General features: G+C 39.7%; 1 protein-coding gene across 2 annotated transcripts in view; it reads left to right on the forward strand.

Annotated features, from left to right (window-relative positions):
* The first annotated feature begins 1,032 nt into the window (after positions 1-1,032).
* The window catches only part of LOC113569021 (uncharacterized), a 33,161-nt gene continuing 17,307 nt past the window's right edge, over positions 1,033-16,886 (forward strand). Inside the window, exons 1-8 of one of the 2 annotated variants that reach the window (XM_035533311.2) lie at positions 1,033-1,200; positions 2,709-3,053; positions 3,379-3,486; positions 3,585-3,674; positions 5,548-5,640; positions 6,021-6,092; positions 12,349-12,426; positions 12,826-12,885. In XM_035533311.2, coding sequence (XP_035389204.2) covers positions 1,146-1,200; positions 2,709-3,053; positions 3,379-3,486; positions 3,585-3,674; positions 5,548-5,640; positions 6,021-6,092; positions 12,349-12,426; positions 12,826-12,885 — 901 coding nt within the window. In that variant the 5' untranslated portion in view covers positions 1,033-1,145. The remainder of the gene's footprint in view (positions 1,201-2,708; positions 3,054-3,378; positions 3,487-3,584; positions 3,675-5,547; positions 5,641-6,020; positions 6,093-12,348; positions 12,427-12,825; positions 12,886-16,886) is intronic. The other variant, XM_081698344.1, reaches the window with a different exon arrangement.

Raw genomic sequence — 16,886 nt, forward strand, 5'->3', positions numbered from 1 at the left:
ATTTGAGATGCAATGGATCTTTAGCTCTTTGCTGATATCACATATACCCTGTATTATGAGCTATGGTGTCATATGGTATATATCAACTTTATTCCCTGGATTAGGTGCTGTGGGATTACATGGTGTAAATTATCCATATACTCTGGACTAGGTGCTGTGGGGTCACATAGTGAAATATATTTCAACTGATATAAAAATGTTAAATTATGGTTTTTTGAAAACTTTAATTTATTTTCAATCCAGTCCTGCTATGCTCTAGATTACATGATCCACTTCAGGATGAGCATGATAATTAGTATTGAATGAACTCTTACAGAGTTTAATTGAACACTCTGTCAGATAACATATGATACCAAAATGTAAAATTTGTAACATTGGAGGTTTAAGCAGGATGCGGGGACGAGTCACATGGAACATAAGCATACATTTATTTTACATGTAACATTCACATTCAAACACACACACTAATGGAGTCAAACCAACAACACAAACGTGTAAACAACGACAGAAGGAGAGAAAGAGAGAGAGAAAGAGAGAGGATGTGACCAAAGATGGAGGGAACACAGACAATAAATTTAACAGGGGGGGGGGGGGATTCACCATAACACAGAGAGGGGGAACAGAGACAGATCACTTTAAGAAAGAGAGAGTAGGGAGAGGAGAACACAAGAATGCAAAACCACATGTTTTCTTGACTGTGGGACACAAATAATTCAGACTTTTTACACAGTTTATTTGAAATTGTGTTTGGTATTCTTTCCTTTACTCTATTAACAGCTTTTAAAGATGTTTCACATTTAATATCATGCCAAAATGAATGAATGCATTGAACTATGTGTTTAGATAAAAATAAAACCAAAAAATACCCTAGTGGACTATTGGACTACGTCTGCACCACTGTATCTAGCATAACAGTATGCAAAATGGCAGAACTCCAGATCATTTTTCTCAGAAAATAAGGATTGAGCCAATCACATTCTTCCTTGACGCTTGCGGTGAAGAGTGCTGTATAGTTAATGGTCGACTGGGGTTCTGTCTATTTTTGGCACGTTCAAATCCACTCAGTATAACATTCTGCGTATTTGTAGGAAAGTAAAAGTAAAAGCTTTCACCGTTCAAGTGGCAAGACCGTTAACTTCCCAAACATGAAGATGAGCCTCGTTATTTGCTTTGCTCTGTCGGTCGGTGTTCTCTCTAATGGTAAGCTATGCTTTAAACATTATTCTTTTTTGTTAGTTGTTAATTGTATAAACGGCGAGAAGTGTTAAACGTGGCGACGTACACAATGGGTAACGCCCCCCAGCTCTACAACGAGTTGAACGCGCCGTCTGAGCCAGTAGAATCAGTAACTAAGCGGATAATAGAACGAAAGTCAGATCTCTAAAGAAAAAACCCTTTAAAATCACTAAATTTGCACGTTAAGAAACACAGGAAAAAAACCAAAACAATCGCTGTGGTCATAGATTTCAATGTGCGTCTAAATTATTTTGTTCAAAAATATTTAAACACATCCGATGTAATATCCTTTTTATATAACCCTTTTATTCATTTAAGTTTGTATAACCCCAGAATTTTAATTCTGAAACAACTTTTAATCTAGTTAAAGAAAACGAAAGTTATAAGAAAGACTTTGATTTAATGGTATCAATAGAAATGTTTACATTGTAGTAAACGTGTGCTACGAAATATTGGCATAGTGGCACGTTTGTCCTGAAAATAAGTGAAATCTTATGATATTATCCAGACTATAATGTGTAGTTGTGCCAGGTAGATATATTTGATTAATGCCACATATATTACACTATCACTGCAGTTGAATTTGTAGGCTTAGCAGACACACAAAACAAACAGGACAATGATGTACCTTAAATATAAGTCATAATACCGTAAACACGATATCTGTCCATTATACCTCTACACAAATACCTTAGAGCCTCATTTTGTCTACAGATCTTCACCTTTATCCTGCCATCTGTGTATGTACCATCCACATAACAGCTAAGAAATCCAAACTTCAAGGAACAGTATTAATCAACATGCCCAGCTGTTCTTGAGGACTCATTTAATGAACCTGATGTTTGTAATACTGCATAGCCTATTCTCTCTATTATAGTCTAGTACAGTGGTATTCAGATCCCAGATCCCAGGTTTCCACCCTCTTCATCTAGGAGTGTGACAAGTGCCCAAGTTACATTAATCATTTAATCAACTACAAGGGATTACAAAATGCAGGACCGGATTTGAATACAAATGGTCTGGTGGTTGAAGAGGAGTATGTTATCTACTGAGGGCTACTGGGCTACTGGTTTGAATTCTGATACTGCTGGCTGGTAACTGGACTGTAAACTTGTTAGTGTCAGGGAAGTAAATGCCACCATTTCAGCCTTTAGTGTCCATGACAAACCTCTGCTTGTCCTCTCTCCAGCTTATTAGCATATACGGGCTGATGCCACAGATTCTGTTCAACTATATGACAATGTGTGTGGAGCCTTAGAAAAATATTATACATTTGGACATTTAACATCCAAATCTGTAAACCAAATATTGTCATTGGCCAAGCTGTCTCAACTAATTTGCATTGTAAATTAAAAGGAAGATGAACAAGGAGATGGAGTGCATGCAGCCAGTGAGCCAAGAATGATTGTTTAAATATTTTAAATGGAAATGTGAAACATTAACAAATTTGCTTTTATTTTAATTTATTTTAGAGCTCCATGTGTTGGGCCCCTCTGGTCCTCTGGCTATCCAACCTGGAGGCTCGGTGATGCTGCTCTGTTATGTTCAAACTCCCATACCAGTGGAAGAGCTGGAAGTGGAGTGGAGAAGAACAGACTCTGAAACTGTAGTGCATTTGTTCCAAGATGGAAAGAGTCAGCCAGAGTCTCAGGACCAGGCTTACCGTGATAGGGCAAATTTCTTTACTGAGGAGATCAGCCATGGAAACTTCTCACTCTTACTTAAAGATGTGACCACTAAGGATACAGGAGTCTACAAGTGTGTTGTTTACAAAAACCAGGAATATAATGAAACTTTGATTGAAGTAAAGATAAGTGGTGAGTGAATCACAACATTATTTTGCCATTATTTTGTGTAGAGTTTCCTCCCACATTTCAAAGATGTACATCTGAGATCTATTAGTATCTCTAAATTGGTCTTGTTTTATTAATTTTATGTATTAAGTAGTTAAATTATTGCAATTTTGTTTTAAAGTTCCTTTAAATGGTTTTTTTTCTATATTTTTATTTTATTGTATAACTTTTTTTATATTATGTTATGCTGTTTTTACAGGGACCTACAGTGAATGAGACTGTACTCAGTGAGCAAATTTCACAATAATACATTTTAGTTAGATGCAGTAATTATGTGTCTTTGCCACAGGTTACTCTGCCATCCACAAATTGGAGTTGTTTCTCTGTGCTTTTGTTTGTTTATGTGGAATTTCTCTTCTACTTGCCTGCATACCATGGACTTGTATAAAACTGGATGGTACGTGAGATCTTCATCTAAATACTGTTGATGTTTTTGCCAATGGAGTTTTACTACACTGCAGGGAACTTAAATGCAGTTCTTCTTAATCTCTTCAGATAACCACATGATAAAAATACAGCATGCCCTCGTCTTTTGTCCAAACATTGTTATGTTTCTTGCCTTCATCATATGGGGACAACTTGATGGTAAGTATTTATTTGAATTTATTTTCCTTAAAATGGACATTGTTTGTTTAGCCATTTAAAAAAATCGTTCTGGTCCTATAATGGTTTGACGGTTTGGTTCCTCAAACTGTTTGGAATTCAAAATGGCATACTAAATGTAATGTTTAAAATATTGTGAACTTTAAAAAAATAATATACAATTTATGGTATATTTTGTGCATAGTCAAGAATACACCAAAATTATTTGTACAATTGACTTTGCAGCTGTTTTTATTAAGCGTGTGTGTCCTGGTGTTCATTTGCAGTCATAAGACTTATTGCACTCAATGCCAGTCTTGAATGGCCTGAAAGTATAAAAATCAAGCATACATTGACCAAGTTAGTAGCAACAGTGTTATTGTTAAAGTCAGTAATGTCAGCCATAGTCTTCACTGTAAAATAATCCCAACATCACCTACAATCTGAAATTATGTCTTTAGTCTTCATATTTCAGTCTGGACTTTCCTGGCATGTCAAGTGGAGTCAGCCAGTGATATTGGCTAGCAGTTTTGGTAGCAATGTTAGGAATTTTCTTCTTAAAACCAAAAATATTGCTCTTGGCCAACAACTAAGAAAATTCTTTACAGTGTGCTGCCAGTGTTATGTTGGCATGTTTGCTTTGTAACAAATGTTTAAGCACTAACAGCATAATGTATCTTCAGGCTATTTTGAGAGCTGGGTTTTGTCTTGAAGCAGGAGTTATCATTTAGGCAGCTAAATTTACACTTTGATCCAACCTTGAATTTTCCATCTACAGCATTCTATTGCCCTCTATTTTCTTCCTCCATTCAACTTCACTCCATGTTTCACATGATTGGCTGTTTGTTACAGATGTCATGCTTTTATATTCATGTGCATGAAGATTAATCATAACTTGAGGTAATGAAGAGTATTTACAGGAAAAAACACATTGAATTAGAAATATTAGTAACATAAAACATAATGGATCATAGATATTCTGTATCTTAATAAAATAATCTGTGTACATAGTAGAGGTGAATAGTAATGAACTACATTTACACAATGAGTTACCTTTACTAAAGTACCTTTTTGATCAAATTTTACTTGAGTTGTTTAAAATAGTGACTTTATGCTCTTTCTGAAGTACATTTGTGAAGTAAAAAATGTACTTTTACTGTGTTATATTTATCAACCTTTTATTTATGAATTTATTAATTGGAAATCCAAAATAAGGGTCGTTAGAATGGTCCAAGGTCAATGAGCAAAGTCGAAAAGACCGAGAATACATCTTAAACAAAAAGCAAAAAGACATGAAAACATAACAGGGGACATGCATGCAGGCAAACCATGCGAACACTGACAGGCTTAGTACAAATGACCAATGGCAGGCAAACATGGGGCCTAAATACACAAGCTAGCAATGTAAAAAGGGGGAACAGGTAAAAATAATAGCAGGTGGGAAAAACCAAATGATGGGCAGAGCAAAGAGAATGAGGAATCAAAGAAAAACAGAAAGGAGACAGGGTTGCCAGGGCAATAGAGACACAAAGGAGGGGCCAGCCATGACATTATTTCAAGGTTTTTGTTTTTTTGGTTTGTTATTTTTGCTTAATGTTTAACACTATGGTTTAATAATATACAAAAGTTTAATTTTTATGCATTCCTCATGTCATTAAGCTCCTGTCACCTGGTGATTTAATTTCCAAACAGCCTCAAATGTGACTGCACTTAAGCACATCTAGGCAGACTTAAAAACTATGTTTTTAATTGTTTTCTAAAACAGCCACATCAACAATTGTGCTGTGAGAATACTTTAAAATCATAGTTTTGTATATTTTGTTTTGACTTGAGAAGTGAATGACCACTGGTATAATTGATTTTATTTTTGCTTCAGGATTTTTTAGTGAGATAGCTGTTTGTTCAGCCATTAATCTCCTAAGGATTGCTCAACTATTAAATTTTACTCCATTTATAGCCAATTTTGAAGGTAAGATTTAAGAAATATTTTCTTGTATTAAATTATCATTCAGATGATGTCTGACTATAAAAACATCCAAATTTCTGCCTTCACATAAGCACCTCCATATGATTTAGCATACTTTACTGTAGAGTGATAGTACCTGGCAAAACACATTTTTTAAATTTACTGTCTCAAATTAAACAACAGGTAATGTTTACAGATGACATTAACCTCAAACTGCAGCCATTAACCCCACACAAATTGTAGTCAATTTTAATCACCCACTGATTCACTAGCACTGTTTCTCTGCCCAACAGACAATGGGGCAGCATGCCAATCTAAAATTTTGTTGAAGGTATTAATCTATTTTTTTTTTTTTTTGTTACAATTTTCTTTTATTGTTACAGGGAAAGTCCAACAAAGAATTAAAATATCAACTTCATTAGAATGTCCTGTGTTATATATCGTTGTTTATTCAGGTAGGTTTTCATGATTGTCCCTATGCAATAAATGTAATAATCATGTGAATCACAGAAATGTATTGAAGTATGTGTTCAAACAACTGAAGTATAATAAAGAACGGTATCACTATTTGTTATAATCTTGACACTCTGCACTAGTGTATGCACCCGAGTGCCCCACCCCAACCCTCAGCCCCCAGGAGGGGATTGTCACTTAAAAAATAATACAACTTTTTTAAGGGATCTCCACCAGGCTTGTTGTAGTGGGGCCCAGAACTTTGCACTATGCCACATGCTGGTTGTTTTAAAAAAGTCTATTGTACCCCTGATTTACCCACATGAGAACATAAACTACAAACTTGTGAAGGCTGATTTAAGAGCAGGATTTTTTAGCTGGTTGTAAACACAAGGTGCTTTCATGGTTCTCTCATGTTATAATTCAGGGAAAATTGCCATAAGTTTAAAATAATTTCAAATTGAGTAGAAATTCATTTGCTAGATTCCCAGAGCAGAACTGGTGATTGTAACTGGGAATCAAACTCATTTTATAACATTTGTAATGAGTATAGTATACTCTGTGTATGATTTTATATTTGATTAATTGATGAACTAAATTCTTGGATGTGAGTGAAAGATATTATTCCAACTTGGGCTAAGATCATAAAACTCAAGCTCTTTGTTCCACATGGAAGTTACACACATTGGCCACTTTATTAGGTACACCTGTGCGCATCCTTGTATTTGCTTGATTTGAGTGCTGGTTTTGATATGATCAGCCATTCTCTTCTACTTGACCTGCTGCAAAGGTGGATTGGACTGTGTGGCACTGTGTTTATCTTTACAATCGCTTTCAGTTTGTCTTTATCTTTGGTAAGCATTCTCATTCTGTTCCAGTATAGCAGGGTCTTCCTCAGGGCGCTATTCTCAGGCTTATTCGTCACTTGGGGATATTTTTGGGATGATACCCAAATGTATATGTAATGGTGTGCCCAGAGGGAGAAACACACACACACACACACACACACACACACACACACACACACACACACACACACACACACACACACACACACACACACACAAACATATACACACACACACTGCACCTGTCCCACTCTCAATCACCTGATTATTAATTCCATGCATGTATTTCCCTCTATTTACGCCCACATTACTCCCTGCTCAAAGCATGAAAGCATTTTGTGGCTTCAGCGCTACAAGAATTACTGCTGCTTGGGTATTCTGAGAGTTACTGCTGCTTTTGTAATACTGATTTTCTTTTTTCCCTTTTTCACTTGCTGCTGTGTTCTGAACTTTCTATAGAGAAAAAAAGACTCCCTGCAACCACACACGGATCTTGCTCCCTCCTTGCTGCTGTTACAGAATGTGTAGTCACCTGGGAATGAAGCAAGCAGCCCTAACTAGATTTGCGTGAAGGCTGCTCCAGTGGCCACTCTTGGGTAGCAACAACAAGAACTGGGAGAGCTCCAGTTTGTGGTAGACTGCCATGGTCACTTCATGGAGGCCCTCACTATGGGACACTGAGTTTGGTCTGGTGAGCAGACTAATCTGCAAGCCTCCAAGAGAATACACTGTTACTTTTCTACTCCTGAGGTCTACAGACGAGACCCAAAACACTGGGAGGAGTTCCTTTGTACAATGCAAACTGTACTTCACTTACCAGTTGTGCCTGCTTGATCATGCTAGTCATGCCTGCCAAATCATGTTTTTCATCTCATGGGGAGGGCTAAGACTTGGCGGACTGTGCTGGTGTCCTGCATCCCTCCACTGCTCACTGACCACCCTGAGTTTGTAAAGGAAGTCAAGGCAGTCTTTCACTATCCCTGCTGTGGTAGAGTTTGTGGCCAGGCCCAGTTGCACCTTAGACATGGTCAGCCCTCAGCAGCAGAATATGCCATAGAGTTTCAGACACTAGCAGTCGGGACCTACTGGAATGAACCAGTGCTGGTGTATGTGCAGTGAATGCAAAGGAACATGAGAGAAGATGAAAAAACACTCCTGTCTCTGTGATATTTCACGAGTTGGTGAGGGTTACACACAAGTCGCTCTTCTCTAATTATAGTGATGATCAATTACGGAGCAGCTGGCATTGGGACTCAGATTGGGCACTTGCCCGACTGCGTATCCGGCCCAACCCTCTGCCATCTCTGCTGAGTGCGTACACGCTGTATGGAGATCTTAAGGGTTTATAACTCACTTCACCTCCTGTGTCTGGCTAGAAACAGACACATTCTACATAAAGTAGATTACCTTTTATTTGTTAACTTCCCTGTCCCAGCCAGTCACTATGGGTCTCTCATGGCTCTGCACACACGACCCACACACATCCTGGGCATGTAACAATATCATTAAGTGGGCCCCATCACTGTTCTAGTCACTGTACATGGCTGTGCCCCTTGTTAGCTTCCTCCTTATCAGGACTATGACTGTGCCATCAAGCTCAAGGAAGGACCTGTCCCCCCATGGTGCCGGGTGTATCCACAGTCCCAGGAACAGGAACAGGTCCAGTAGGAGTACATCCAGGAGGCCCTGGCCCAGGGTTACATCCACCCCTTCACCTCGCCTGCCTCAGCTAGTGTGAGATATACTGAGGCCATGCACAGGTTATAGAGGTCTTAGTGCACTTCTAGTAACACCTGCCCTTGAGAAGCTGAGGGGAGTGCAGTACTTCATGAAGCTAGACCACCACTTTGCTTATAATCTTATTAGAATAAAGGAAGGTGATAAATGGGAGGCCTTTAGGATGGCTTGAAGACACTATGAGGACCTGGTTCTTCTGTACGGCCTAGCCACAGCACCTTCCATCTTTCAGGCATACATTAATGAAGTCCTAAGGGAGTTCCTGGGTGGATCCAGCATCGCTTACATCAATGGTGTCCTGGTCTATTCACCCTCTTACGACCAACATGTGCATGGTGTGCGACAAGTCCTCAGCACTCTCTTGTGCAATAATTTATGTTACAATTTGTAGAAATGCAAGTGCCACCTCTGCAAGGACTGCAGGAATTGCCTTGAGGGAGCATAGCACCCCTTCACGATGATCACCGACCACAAATTCCTGGAGTACCTCCAGACAACAAAGAGACTCAACTCCAGGAAGGCTTGGTGGTCTGTGTTTTTCTTTTGTTTTTTCTTCCAGGTCATCTACAGACCAGGAGAGAAAAACATAAAGGTGTACACGCTCTCCTGGCAGTACGGTATTGAGGTAAAACCACCTGCCAGGAGCCTGTTCTCTCTCCACTGTGCTTCATGGGAGTAATCTGTTGGGACCAGGACTGAGACATCGCTGTGGATAACCTTCGCCCTCACTGCCCACCTATCTGTCTCTACATCCCTCCATAATGTTGTACGGTGCTTATCACTTGGACACACACCTCCGTGAGCTCAGAACATCTCGAATCCACATGCACAGCACCGCTTCTGACAGCACGCTACCAGTGGCTGGTGATGCACTGGAACATTGTGCAGCATGTGTCGTCATGTGCGAAACGTGCACACAGCAAGACAGCACACATGCCACGCTCCCAACAGACAAGTGTAGAGAGTTAATCAGGAACAGGGGAAGTTCCTTTCGCTCTACTGCCAGCAGAACCCACAAGCCTGGTGAGCTTTTAACCTCTGTGCAGAATATGCCCAGAGCTCTCATCGCTGTGCAGCTACAGGGCTTATCTCCTTCAAGTGCATTCTAAGGTACCAATCTCTGCTGTATCCCTGACACCCCTGGGCATCAGACCAGCCTGTTTTCCAGACATGGTGCAAGCTCAGTGAGTGCATCTGGGAGGAAATTCACTGGAGTCATCACCGACTACAAGCAGAAGGGAAACCATTGGCAAGGAGACACACCTAACTACCAGCCTGGAGACAAGTTATGGGTGGCCATGAAAGATGGTGCTGTAATGGTGGGACCTCTTGCAGACAGCAGGACCACTGCCAGATTGAGAGGAGGGCAGCTGCAATATCTGGTGGCCTTGGAGGAGTACAGCCCAGAATAGGAGAAGCATGGCCCAATGGTGTGATTTGCATCTGGATGCTGTTACTGATGTGTCTCAACATGATGATTTAATAAGTGTGAATACCAGTAAAGCATGCCAGCAAGAGAATGAAAACTAAAAATCAAGTATAGCCAAAACATCAGGTCCATCAGATCAAATCAAAGACAAAACAAAATGCTTGATGTGTCAGAATAAATTGCTTGAGAAAAAAAGTATGCACAGGTGACATAAGTAATTCAATTAATCTGGTAGACCATGGAAGCATTCAGTAATAGATGACTGAAGAACACTTTCAGTCATGCAGAAATAATTTTAAACAGATCAAGGACACTATCCAAAATGTAGGCATATACAGTGGGTGAAATAAGTATTAAACACGTCACCCATTTTCTAAGTAAATACATTTCTAAATGTGCTATTGACATGAAATTCTCACCAGATGTCCAGTAACAGTAACAACCCATCCAATCCACATCCAAACCAGTAACACCCCATCCAATCCACACATGCAAAGAAATCAAACCATAGATGTCCATAAATTAAGATATGTGCAATAATGAGAAATGACACAGAGAAAAAGTATTGAACACGCTTACTAAAATTTATTAAATACTTTGTACAAAAGCCTTTGTTGGTGATGACAGCTTCAAGATGCCTCCTGTATGGAGAAACTAGTCACATGCATTGCTCAGGTGTGATTTTGGCCCATTCTTCCACACAAACACTCTTCAAATCCTGAAGGTTCCATGGGCTGCTTCTATGAACTCTGAGCTTTAGTTCCTTCCATAGATTTTCAATTGGATTCAGGTCAGGTGATTGGTTGGGCCATTCTAGCAGCTTCATTTTCTTTCTCTGAAACCAATTGAGTTTCCTTGGCTGTGTGTTTGGCATCATTGTCTTGCTGAAATGTCCATCCTCATTTGATCTTCATCATCCTGGTATATGGCAGCAAATTTTTATCAAGAATGTCTCGGTACATTTGTCCATTGATCCTTCCTTCAATTATATAAAGCATGCCAGAGCCAAAAGCCCCACACCATGATGTTCCCACCTCCAAACTTTACTGTTGTTATGGTGTTTTGGGGGTGATATGCAGTGCCTTTTGACCTCCAAACATGGCGTGTATTATGGCATCCAAAGAGTTCAATTTTGGTCTCATCTGACCAGACTATATTCTCCAAATATTTCATAGACTTGGCTAAATGTCTAATGTGCTTCAACATGCTTTTTATTCAGCAATGGAGTCTTGCATGGTGAGCGTGCATACAGGCCATGGAGGTTGAGTGCATTACTTATTGTTTTCTTCGAAGCAATTATACAAGATCTTTCTGTAGCTCTCCACAGGTGGTCCTTGGCTCTTGGACAACTCTTCTGATAATTCTTTTCACTCCTCTGTCTGAAATCTTGTGGGGAGCACCTGGTTGTGGCTGGTTTATGGTGAAATGATGTTCTTTTCTCTTCCGGATTATGGCCCTGACAGTGCTCATTGGAACCTTCAGTAGTTTAGAAATTCTTCTGTAACCAATGCCACCAGTATGTTTTGCAACAATAGGGTTGCGAAGGTCTTGAGAGAGCTTACTGGTTTTACTCATCATGAGATGTTTCTTGTGTGGCACCTTGTTAATGAGACATCTTTTTATAGGCCGTCAGTTGAACCATCTGATATTAATTTACACTAAGTGGCAGGATTGCCTTCTAATTACTGATAGATTTCAGCTGGTGTCATGACTTTCCATTGCTTTTTGCACCTCTCTTTCTTCATGTGTTTTATACTTTTTCCCTGTGTCATTTCTTTTGTGGCTAATTTAATCCCCTGAACACGTCCTTCCATTAGGTAAAACAAGACTGAAATCAAAGTACACAAAATAAACAGGAACCAAAAATGGCTCCATGAACATGCCCGTGTGTCTTGTATTTTCTTATTATAGATGTAAAAACCCTTGAATTGCATCTGATATTCTGCACTTTAACCTCATCATCATTTGATCATTTCAAATGATCAGTGAGTGGGAACGCAGAGCAAAACCATCACTGTCGAGTGTTTACAGACTGCACTTGCGATCTCTCTTGTATTGGTACTATTATGACATATGATAAAAAAAAGATTAAATATTTAGTGTTTCTGGTTATTTGCACACTTTTCAGACAGCTACAATGCAGCAATAACAGTGAGCAGAGCACCTGATGTCCAGAATTGTGAGGCATAAATCAATGAGTTTTATGTAAATGGACTTTGATTTTTTTTTTCCTTTCACGTCTAGTGCTGAGGAGTTTTTGGCGTCTAGAATATGAAATTGCGATGATTGCTATTGGAATAATAACTCTGAGTCTCTTCATAGGTAGGAATTTTATTTCATCGTTATGTTTATATGCTGTATATCAGTATTTGAGTGTGAGACATGCAGTAATTTTTCCTTCTTTTATCTGAACATACCTGTTGGTTATATGAATCTATGTCATGAATTACATTTGTTTATGTTATTTTTGAACATTCTGCAATCAAATTTCAAGCTTAATGGTATCCCAATTGTTTTTTACACTTTAACTGTTGTTAATTATACACATTTATTTATACATATACTGTACATGTAATATATTTCACACAGATGTAGAGCACTTGCATGTGTCTTTCCTTTACCTTTGTCCAGTTTGTCCCATAATACTACTACTATCCAGTAAAAGCAAACCAGCGATACCAAACATTATGTTGATGTAATTTATCATTCTTTTAATTTCAGGTTATGTCTTCTTCACATTGCTGCAAGAGAAATTGCCTGATGCCCTGTTCAGAGATTTTCGTAAGTAAAAATCAAATGCTGTAGATTCTTGTATAAATTCTTTTCTCATCTACATTTTTTTTCTTTATTGAGGTATTTTTGAATCATTCATAGTCATTTTTCACTCAGTGTACAAGCAAACATTCATATTCGATTACTCTGTTTAATCCTTGCCTCAGTTTTATTTTACTTTCATTATAATATTCCACCTAAATGACCATATATCAGGTTTTATATTCAGAAACAGCCTGTGTGAAATCTGCATGTAAAAGTTACGTCCTGAAGATTAGATTCAGTGTGCATGGGTTTACTTTTGCTATGCAGTAGCCTACTGTTTTTCCAATGTAAATTTTAGCTAAATTATCAGTATCAAGATTAAAGATTTCAAGATTTTTTTTTTCTGTCATATGCACAGTAAAACCATAAAGGTAAGTGGAGGCAGGACACAAGTGCTGATAAGAGTGACTTTTATTGAGGGCAAATCCAAAATCATGGTCATGAGAACAGTCTGGGGTTGAAAAGGTATATGAATCAGACAAGGAACAAAACCAGAATACATGGTTACAAAAGGAACAGAACAAAATACAAATACAAAATGAAGGCAAAATACAAAAATAAACAGGCTAATGAGGTGAAACAGATACCAAGGCAGTATATCTAACAGAAATGTAGATGATGAAGAACTCAGATAAAGGCTTAGTACAATGACCAACATTTGACAAAAGAAACAGGACTTAACTACTATACAGTGAAGGCAGTCATATAGTGTTCATAAAGTGCAATGTGCAATGTTGTTGTGCAATATTACAATTTCAGTTACAATGGTCATAGTTACTGTCTGTGAATGTGTGGAGTCCTGCCTTCACTGTGTGTGGGCAGTACTTGCAGTGCGAGGAGGGTCAATGGGTGGAGGTCATTCACAAGCCTGATATCTTGTGGGTAAAAGCTGTTTGTTAGCATTGTTGTTCTGGACTTCACACTTCTATATAATCCTATAAAATACAAGTATGATGAGGCTGTTTTGGGGGTGTGTATTGTCCATCATGATGATGTCCCTAGAGCAGTATGTCTATGCAGGGAAGACTGCTCCTGAAATGGACTGTGCAGTTCTGATCATAGACATGTATATTCTTCTGTTCCAGAGTAATATAATTCTAATACCATACTGTGGTGGAACTGATGAAAGCACATAACAGGGAATATAAATACAGCTATGGCTAACATGGAAACCAAAACATTGTGACCATAAACATGAATGTGAACAATGACCAACAACAATGCACACACCAACAAGGCTTTAAATACATACAAGCATAATGAGATTACATTAGATGCAGGTGTGTGCTAACAAGTGTGCGTGGTTACAAATAGTATCTAGAATCGACTGTATGAACTCCTTGCTTAGGTTTTGAACAGGCTGCATTATTTGCAAAATTCAGCTGCAAGGGTTTTAACCCATAATAGATCCTGAGAGAACATCAGTCTGACTTTGACAAATCTTCATTGGCTCCCAGTACAATATCAATAATAAATTGCTTGTTCTGGGTTATAATCTTTGCATGGCCTCGCTCCCTTTTACCTTGGTAGACTTCTACAGTCGTAGTCTCTAGTGCACACCCTCCATTTCTCTAACTTCTTCTTGATTAAAGATCCTTTAAGCTGTGTACTCTTGGTGATGGGGCATTCAGTGTTGCTGAGTCCAAACATCTCTGTCCTGGCTCCCAGATGGTGGAATGATCTTCAACTGGCTGTCTGGACAGCAGAGTCCCTGGAAGTCTTCAAATGCAAAATGAAGACTTATCTATTTATGGAATATTTAGAATGACCATTGATCCTATACCTGTTGAATAACCAAAATTCTAGCATTGTTTGATATTGTTTGTTATTGCACTTATTGTTGTCTGTTATAGAGCTTATAGTTGTTTCACACTTCTAGGTATCAGCATTGATCCTTGTATTTCAAGTATTCTAGTTCATTGGTATATTGGACTCTAACCTACTGTTAGGGTGAGTAAATGACAAAGCACTTTTGTAAGTTATTCTGGATAAGAGCATCTGCAAAATGCCGTTAATGTACATGAGTAGCATGCTTGTATGTTTAAATCCATCTTTTCTAGCTGGCTTATGGATGAGCCAGAGATTCCTTGAATTGTGTGTATTGTGTAACGGAAGGTTAAACACCGAACCACATCCATGACTAAACAAGAATTATATACACTCATGATAACGGCACAAAACGAGGAACAGGTGTGAAACACGGGAGGGCGTGGCCATACAAACGAACACACACGGAGACATGGGGGGGGGGCATACCATGACAGAGCCCTTCCCCAATGTCGCGACTCCTGGTGCGCCAGCCTATCGGGCTATGGCCCCTAGACCAACACCAAATGGCAAGTCTGGAGGACCGAGCGACCTGACACGGGCCAGCGCGAGCAGGACTAAGGGGAGGAAGACAGGGACTAAGATGACAACAGACACAGGGATGACAGACAGAATGACGGGAACAGGCACAGACACAAAGGGGGACAAAGTGACCGGCACATTAAGTGTGACAGGGACGGTTACAGTGACAGGGACAGGCATGTGAACAAAACTACACAAAGGGTTGTGAAGTATTCCAGGGAAGCTGGCAGGAACCCCAGCCTGTCCCCCAGTCGTCAGCTGGGTTGAAGTCCGACCAGTCTGTGGGGGATCACCCCTCACTGATTTGGTTGGTGGAGGCTTCTCTGGCTTTCGGGCAGATGACCCAGGAAGCGCATCAGCTGTTTTGCCTGTCTCTGGGGTGGGCACTGGTCACACCTCCTTCTTGCCACTTTGCTGCTTACGTGTAGGCTCACGAGCTCTGGGGCTGTGTGCCTTAGGTGAGGGAGTGTCTTCAGATGATGTTGCTGCCACCTTCTGCGAGTCATGCAGGGCAACTTGCTGGCTCTAGAGTGGCGTGCCTTGGTCACCGGAGGCTCATCGCTCTCGGAATCTGCTGACCAAATGTCCATCACAGAGGGAGGATCCTCACCTCCATTGCTAGATCCTCCAAGCGGTCAACCTCCAAGTCCGACTGGAGGCTGACTTTGTAGAACTCTTCACTCCATCCATAATCCTCATAGCCCTCTCAATAGTCCTCATAGGATAGTAAGACCCCAGAGTCCAACCCTGGATACTGGTTCTCATCTTCCCAGTTCCGGTAGTCCGATGGGGGTCTGTAAGACTCTGCAGAGTCCAGACCCTGAACCATACTCTGAGCCCCCCCCCCCAAAAAAAAAAAAAAATCTTCAGGGGCTCTCTCCCCCATTGTGCCAGTAGAGAGCGTGCCCAAGAGTATGGAAGGTTTCCCTGCAAGGACTGGGGAGGAGCGGTTACACGTTTTCATTCCTTTCCTTTTCTTTTTGTTCTTCCTCCCGGGCATCCTTTGGCAGTCTATGTTTCTGTAATGCTGGGAGGCTAAGCAGAATGCAAAGGTGAGCCATGTAGAACACAGTAATGTTTATTTGCACACAACATAAGACAACATAGCACAAAGGCTAACGGAAGGTTAAATAATGACCAACATCCATGACTAAAGAAGACTTATATACACTCACAATAATGACTGTTATCAAATATAACATTCAGGCTCCACCACTGCCAAGTTGCCACTGTTGGACCCCTGAGCAATGCTTGTATCCCACAATTACTCAAATTGTACTCAGTCATAATTGTAAGTTGCTTTGGGTGCAAGTGTCAGATAAATGTAATAAGATACTTTGTATCCTGTTATGTCAGCTCTGCATGTATTTTGACTGTAATGAAGGGTTTAATTATGCCATCACTTTGAGCAGGTGCTACTTTCACCACATCTAAACCTGTATTTTTGTGGCCCTGATGTGAATTATAGCTGTTAGCTTTCTGCCATCATGTATCTATCATGTAGACAGAGAGGAAGAGGTGAGTCATTATACTGTGATGATTCTCTGGATGGCAGGTGTCAATATGCCTATGACAAACTGCTAAAAGACTAATGACATTAATTAAAGGTGAATTTG

This window comes from Electrophorus electricus, chromosome 15 (assembly GCF_041902795.1).
Source record: "Electrophorus electricus isolate QZ-2024a chromosome 15, ASM4190279v1, whole genome shotgun sequence".
In the NCBI taxonomy this organism is placed as follows: domain Eukaryota; kingdom Metazoa; phylum Chordata; class Actinopteri; order Gymnotiformes; family Gymnotidae; genus Electrophorus; species Electrophorus electricus.